This window comes from Gossypium arboreum, chromosome 7 (genome assembly GCF_025698485.1).
Source record: "Gossypium arboreum isolate Shixiya-1 chromosome 7, ASM2569848v2, whole genome shotgun sequence".
Lineage (NCBI taxonomy): Eukaryota > Viridiplantae > Streptophyta > Magnoliopsida > Malvales > Malvaceae > Gossypium > Gossypium arboreum.
Genome location: NC_069076.1, coordinates 100,799,400 through 100,807,470, shown reverse-complemented (window position 1 = coordinate 100,807,470; position 8,071 = coordinate 100,799,400). Strand labels below are relative to the sequence as shown.

Below are 8,071 nucleotides of genomic sequence, written 5' to 3'. Positions count from 1 at the left end.
TTTTTATCAACCTTTTTTATTTTGATGAAGTTTTTAATTGAATTGATCTTACGAGAGTGTAATGTTTCGGATATATTGACTGAATTTTGTAATGCTCCGATGCGACAATCCTATGCAAAGCTAAAGGTTAGCTTTTATAGGATTGGCTGAGTTTTGGTTCTACGAGGCCATACCTAAAAATAAAAAACTAAGCCAAAGTATGAAACAAAATATATAACGACTTGCAATGGAAGAAGTTGCATGAAATATAACAACAAAAGAAAGAGAACCTAGCAATTAAGTAGCCTAATTTTGTTTTTACATGAGGAGAGGTAATTCTATGCTTTCTATATTCTCAAAGGAGATACAAAAAAAAAATTAGTGATGGTGGAGCTGTTTATTGGGTTCCTCGTAGCATCTCTTGTCTTGTATTTCATTTCATCACTTAAAATGCTTGTCACCTGACCCCTTATCCCCTGACCTTGCCTTCAAATCGTAGCAAAAATCCCAGCTCTTGAATCAGTTTTCTGTCCACCCATCAAGTGTCATGTTCTTGGCAGAGAGGCCAGTGATATGGCAATGTCTGTTTTGTAATGACACCTAGCTAATTTACAAGACGGTAGAGACAACAGCGGTTCAGCGGCTTCTCTGTTGAACCCAGTTTGAGAATACTTCAAGCGTATTCATGTCAGCTCTGTAGTGCTTTTGTGTGAATTCAAGCAGCATAGGCCATGTAAAATCTGGATATACTCTGGGGCTATTTGCGTCCACCAACTCTTTTGGTGGGGTAACCACTTTATCACCCTTTGGGCACAAAAAGAAAGCAAGGGATTTTCTTGGGGTGTGACTGTTCACAACCGCCCGGTGCAAGCAACTTTTGTATCTTCCATTTGATAAAGCCTGAAAATTAAACCCACACAGCTTAATCAACATTACTCCAAAACTTAATCACCAAAGCATTCCTACACTTAAAGAATGCACGGATTAAATGGAAAAGGATCTTACCATGAAGGTGTCGCCAATGTTAACAACAAATGCTTCGAAATTTGGGCTGATTGAACGCCATTCGTTGTCTACAAACACTTGAAGACCACCAACTCGGTCTTGGTGAAGGATGGTTAAAGATGTTGGATCGCAATGAGGCCCCGTTCCTAAAGTGAGGTCTGGTTTTTGGCAAAGCGGATAGTAATTCAGCCTCATTATTGAATCATTGTCCTCAAAAAATTCCCTGAAATGCGCTCTGCCTACGCCCAGACTGATGGCTAAAAGCTCCATAATCCCTAGAGAAAGCTTGCTCATAGCCTCGCAGTAGCTCTGGTATACCCTTCTGCAGGCAATTAAACTCAAGATTTCAGCATCGAGGAGTATAATAACAATAAGCAGAAAAAATGACACGGAAAACTTTACAACATTCGAATTTCTTACCCGAAATGCCTGAATTCATCTCCCATTTTATTAACAAGGTAGTCTTCAACCATCGTGGATGCGTTTCTCTGAGCTGAGTAGCGAAAAGAAAGTGTTTCTTTCCAAGGCAACTTGGAGGAGAACCTGCCGGTGAAGCTGCTGGCATATCCACAGTGCTCACCAACTTTTCTCTGAGCCCATTGCTTTTCGCAGAGTGGCAATTCAAAGAAGTTATCCATGTACCTATGAGCATCGGCCACGAGTGTGGCATCGACTCCATGATTAACTACAAGAAAGAAACCATGCTGTTGACATGCCTCGCCGACAAGCCTTGAAGCTTCCATCGCAGCAACAGGGTCACCAGAGAGGAAACCTTTAATGTCAATGAGTGGTACTTGGAGTTCTGGTGCACTAGCGCAAGGCTTTTCATCGTCAGGCCATATAAATTGTTGTGGTATGCAGGATTGGTATTTAAGCACAGAAGCATCAAAAACTAGTTGTTTTTGCTCATCTTTACTGTCGTCTTTGAGATGGTGAGGCATGGAGGCTATGCTGGAGACGCAGTCAATTGCCATTGCATGAAGTGTAAATATTTTGAGGCCTAAGAAAGATGGATATATTTATATACTTGAGTGATTTTAGGAGTAGTTATGGGCGGTAAGAGATGGACTGAGACAGAGAAAGGAATAGTTAGTTATTGGAAAGAAGAGGAGGGAGAGACATAAGTTTGAGAGGTGTGATGAAAGAAACGCCAAGGCCGCTCTCATTGGGGAAATCAGTGCGCAAATTTTGGAATCTTATAGCTCCTCCCCCTCTCTCTCTATCTCGCTCTATCTCTATCTCTGTTGAATTTATTTATTTCTTTATTCTTTTTTTGCAAACAAGGGCTACTTAAAAGGGAGAATTGCAGTTTTGGTGCTTTGTGAATTGAAAAAATTAAGAAAACTGCTACAGGTTGTAGGGGAGGTTGTCTTTTTTCCTTTTCTTTTTAATTTTAAATGTTTGCCAGGAAGCGTTTCCATGATATTTGGCGTTTTATTAGTGGAGAGATATCCTAATGTCACCTGTACTAAGACCTCACTATTTTATAGCAGCGGGCGTCCTTGGCAGTCAGACCCATAGATCTCTGTACCTAATGGCAAAGCCCAATATGAGACAGCATTATGCATGCTTTCCCTTATAGGACGACCCGTCGAACCACACTACACCCCACTGATTATCCAATTATACATACACGTGAGCAACCAAATGCTGAAATTCACCTTAATTCATCTAACTCATCATGTATCATTTTCAACTTCTTTCCTCAGTATTATTAACCCTGCTAAAAGGACAGAGAAACATCAAGATAAACAGCACGTTAAACTTGCCAAAGTAGCGAGCACCCTGAAAGAGACTGGCTTTGTTGTGTTGTGACAGAACCCAAAAACTTTGTAGCAGTTATAGCTGACTTGTTACCAGAATAATTGTCAATCAAACATAGTACTAAAGGAAAAGACACAAAATTTTCTGTTTCATTTCATATCACCAAGATCTTTCATTGCAACAAACTGACAACAAGAAAATATCCTGGGAGTTAGCTTTCATATTTCATGTCAAGGAAACACAGAAACTACCACAGGACTTTGAGCAGCGTACACTCGTCACAGCTTTTTTTTTTTTTTTTTTGGTTGGGGGGGTAGGGCCTTAAACTCTCAATGATTTGTGATAGTGCTTAGCCTATGCTACGGATGTCTGGGGTTTCGCCAAGACTGAGATGCCTATTTATTATAATGCTCCTACAAGGGGCTAAAAACAACGTTTGCCAACAAGAAAAAATATCTTTTCAACAGCTTTTGACAGAAACAGCCAACTGTTTAGGATTATTTTGGGTATGAAAAAGGCTTTTGGGCAGTCAAAACTAAATAGGACCTTTACCCCTAACAACAGTTTTCTTGAAGATAATCTAAGTTGTTGCCGACATCTTGAAGTCACATGTCTAATGTATCGTGCAAGGGACTTTTGACTGAAGCATAGTAAATTTTGAAACTGTGTTAATCATTGTCATGTTCTGGATTCTTCTGCTCTTTTGTTTTTGGGCAACAAATTGTTATCATTTTATGCATATTGTCAAAGATTTGTAGCATATTTCATCAGTTTCCAGTTAAACCAACTACTATACATTGAGCTAACATATAGATGGCGAGTAGAGTAACATTTTGGTACATTAATTTATCCATAACAATCCAAGAAAAAAAATTAGCGCAACCTAACAGCCCTGTTTCTTGCTGTTCAAAATTTGAATTTCCTTGTGCCTTTTAGAGTTCACTGTCTACTGAACAAATTTTATTTTAAACCCAAGCTAGATAAGGCTATAACTTTATTTATGTAAAATAATATATATATATATTTGGTTTTAATCTACAGCTACAAGACATATATTCTCATATATGTCACTGCATTTTTATATTTTCGATATTGTGGTCCTGAATTTGAGTGTTATGTCACGTTATTAATACTACCTACCACATTTTCTCTATCATGTCTTTATAATTATATATAGGAAGACAAAATGACGAAAAATGATGGATAATTAATAATGTCATAAAAGTAAAGCAAACAACAAAGGTAAAACAACAAGAGATGAAGAGAATAGAAAGGAAAGTATGTATAGCAACTAATGGTTGGAAGGAATTTTTTTTTTCAGGTATTTAGATTGAGTTTAAATCTTAAAAATTTTATTGTTAAGAGGGGTTTACTTGAATAATATCCTTTATTCTAATCTTTTATATCAAAGAAAAAAAGAGTTGATTGGCATGGACATTGTTACCAATGCAGGAAAATATGGGTTTGAGTATACTGAAGCGTATTATCTTCCTATTTATGGGTAAGGAAGGGGTTATAAGTAGTTCTAAGCATTTTTGTGTCACAAAAAGTAGATATGATCAAAACCTATAATAAAATTATTCAAAAGAAAAAAGAAGAGAGAGAGAGAAGTGTATATTATTTATTCATCAATAAGATATCTACTATGTTTCTACAAAGTTTATATTTATAAATATAAAAATATTTATAATAATCCCAGTTCGATATCTTGTTGTCAAGCATATTCACTTTTCATGTCTCATAATATATCACTAATAAGCGATCAAAATTATATACCTATACTTAACTTTCAAAACAGAACAATCCAATGCATAATAGTCATGTTTTTTATTCATATCTCATTCATTAGAATTAATAATTAAGTTTCATTTGAAATTCTCAAAACTGGATACCCCACCACTAATATAAAAATTTTGATCAAATCTTTTAAATTAGCCAGTTAATACAATTTGTCTTCAAATTTTCCCCTATTCTACTGTTAGGCTACTTTAACTTTCTTCCATTAGAAAATATTTATCTTTTAGTACAAAACTTGTACAATGTCGTTATTTGTTCTTCTTCATAATAAACTTATTAAGAATTTTATACATATAAACTTCATCTTCTAATTATTTTTTATATTTTTAATTATTTTTAAAGTTGAAACAGGAAACCTAAAATTAGACTGACCTATCTCACCAAAACTTATTTTTCTCATTAATTACAATCCAATGCATTACACTTTTTCTTGTATGTAAAACTAGAATTATAAAGCTTTGATTTCATGTTTAGTTCAAAATTTAACTCAATTCCTACAAATTTTTCTGTAAAATTATAAATTTGCAACACTGTTGCTGTCTAGAAATATGTTTTATTGAGATTTATAATAATTTAGCTTTGTAGTTTACTATATAAATTAACTAACACAATTAAATCATATTTTTTCTATACAATTTAACCTTTCAACCCTTTAACATATTCATCAATATTTTATTAGTCTATATCTTTATTTTCGTCGAAACCTAACATGGTCAGAAATTCCCAAAAGAATACTTACCTCTTTCTGACAAGAACATCACTTATTTACTTCTTTTTTTCTTTTTGTTACTAGGGGTGAAGTTAGAATTTTTTTTTTAAGGGGCCAAAATTAAACTGTAATTTTTACAATAGCAAAGATGCAATTTTTAAAGGATTAAATCAAAATTTTATCATTTTTAGGGGGTCAAAGTACAATTTTATCTTTACTAATTTAAAATTTTTAAAATTTTAAAGGACCAAAACAAAAAATTTAGAAAAATTTTTCATTTTAGGGGGGTCAGGGCCCCTACCAGTCCCCTAGATTAGCCTTTGCCTGTCACACCTTCATCACTTCCTTTCAATTTTCTTCAATTCTAACTTCTAAGGTCTTAGCTTCAAGATGATAAACAAACTCTCTAAGATCTTTATTTCACTTTTTCTCTAAGGTAGGCTATGAAAATTCCCAAAGTTTTAGTGTGAACTAGTGGAATTTAATGACAAAAGACTAAAATGAATAAAAGATACAATTTATTTCTATATGAAGGCATTTGTTCATGTAAAGACTCATAATAATTCCATTTCCATCAAGTAAATCCAAGGGCACCAATTAAATGCACATCTAAGGGCATTTTGATAATTTTACTAAAAAATATCTCTTATCAAATGATCATTTTGCCTTTATAATTTTTAACATTTACAATTTCACCATTCACACTTTTAGAAAAAAATGCAACTTTGGTCATCCAACTATTCCATATTTTTTGTTTAACCCCTCAACTTTTAAATATTTATAATTTTACCCCTTCAGTTTCCACTTCTTTACAATTTAGGCCACACCCCATATTAATATCTCCCAACATAACATTATTTTCAACTTCCTCCGATATCCAATTACCTTCCCTACTAATATTGATAAATAACATTTTATTTACTCTAAAAAATCTAGCACATATTTTTCTCGAAATAATACTACTTATAACCAAGGAGAATTTAGGGATGTTACATTTTATTTATTATTTTTGAATCCAATTTAAGGACAGTTGTCTTCTTCCTTTTTTTTTAACATCAGTTGTAGAATTTAAAAAAATCAAGGCTAGTGTACCAAATAATTATTTATAGGTTAAAATGACTTGTGGTCATGTCTTCAACATCAATCTTGGGTTCGAACGCCGAAGAAGTCCTATCCTACTCAATAATTAGAAAAAAAAAAAAAAGGCCTTTAATATTTAAATATTGTGGCAATTTGGGTTATTCAATTGTTGAAGCAAGGGAGAGAGAAAGGGTGGCAACTCTAAGAGTGTAACCAAGTCGAGTTGAGCTTGAATATTAATAAGCTTGAGCTGTACTTGAAATTTGAATCTCAATATTCGGTTTAAACTCGATCAAACATCATTTTTTAAGTTTAAGATCGACTGAGGATATAATTGAGTTAATCGGGTTGGAGCTCGATTTAATTTTCGTACTCAAGCTTGAACTTGGGTTCGATAAGCTTGTAGACATGTAAACTTGAGCTCGAGCTTGACTCGATAATTAATGCTAGGTTTGATTATATATATTAAGGGCAATAACATAATTTCATAAAATTAAAATATTTAAAATATATATTGAAAATGAAAAGCTTGATAATGCTTGCGAGTTGTTCTAACTGAGTATTACTAAACTCGTATTTAGCTCAATAATTATCAAATCGAGTTAGAGTATTTTTCAAGTTGAACTCGAGTAGCTTGCTAGTACCAGTTTTAGGTGAAGCCAAGAATTTTATTCAAGATGAAAAATGTAATTATAAAATTTTGGGGGGCAAAGCTAAAAATATTGTGTTAAAAATACTTAAATTAACTTATTTATTTTCGCAGGGGTAAAAATTTGAATCTTTCATTTAACTAAAGTCTTAAATTGAATGTTTTACCTTCTACAGGGCCTAAAATCACAATTTTACCATTCGGCGAAGGGCCAGCCAGGCAAGGCATGAGAAGAAATTCAAAGAAAATAGGAATACGAGGGTTTAATAGCGAAATTGATATAATTCCTAATACAAACTGGGGAAGAGAACACAAAAGTTTGGAAATGGTAGCCAAGAGCCCCGTCCTTTTCTTCAAAACTCCAAAACCAAAATCAATGGGGATTCTCTGCCCCCCATTGTAATGTGGTTTAATATCCCACCACCAGACCCACCAACAAATAATGGTACAGACAGGGAGAAAAGCAAGCAATCTTTTTAGTGGATAAATAAATTGGAAGATGGAACTGTGTTTGTCCTAATTGTAAGCACCTCTTCAACTACTGTTTGTGCATGGATCCAACCTTGTTGGGTATATCAATATCATGGGATCTGCTCTTTGCTCTTGGCCTCAACTCAAATTAATTTGCCCCACTTGTTTATGTGCATCACATTATGACAACTCCACCATCATGTTACATGCCTGCTCTGATGGAGAGTTGATGCCTCCTCTCCTGGCTTGTTATCATATGTCCTCTAGTCTTTCTAATTTTGGATTTTGCCAAAGCGTAGGCCACAATATTTATTCTACTTCAGACAGCCATTAGCTTGCTGCTCTGTGTCATGTGTGTGGATTTTGGACAAGTTGAAATTGACGATGAACTATATGAACTATATGTGTCTGGGATGTTTCTTGATTTGAAGGAAAAAAACAACAATTATGTAGGAAAAGAGTGAACATGACAGACATTCAGTCATTAACGAGTTGAGTCCAAAAATAATGTTGTCAAAACCTACATTAAGTGGCTTCTATATAAAGCACTGAAACAGGAGAATGAAGAGATAGTTTCATATGAACAGGTCATCGCTTCATTATGACTTTCCAGTTAT

The 8,071-nt window shown here is 34.1% G+C and overlaps 1 protein-coding gene across 1 annotated transcript; it reads right to left on the bottom strand.

The window, feature by feature from the left end:
• Positions 1-227: 227 nt before the first annotated feature.
• On the bottom strand, positions 228-2,204 carry LOC108484411 (gibberellin 20 oxidase 1-D-like). Its single transcript, XM_017788188.2, has 3 exons — positions 1,405-2,204; positions 985-1,306; positions 228-879 (listed from the first exon to the last, which is right to left on the bottom strand). Exons 1-3 carry the CDS (start codon positions 1,956-1,958, stop codon positions 616-618), a joined length of 1,140 nt encoding a protein of 379 aa, XP_017643677.2. The 5' UTR covers positions 1,959-2,204; the 3' UTR covers positions 228-615.
• Positions 2,205-8,071: the final 5,867 nt, after the last annotated feature.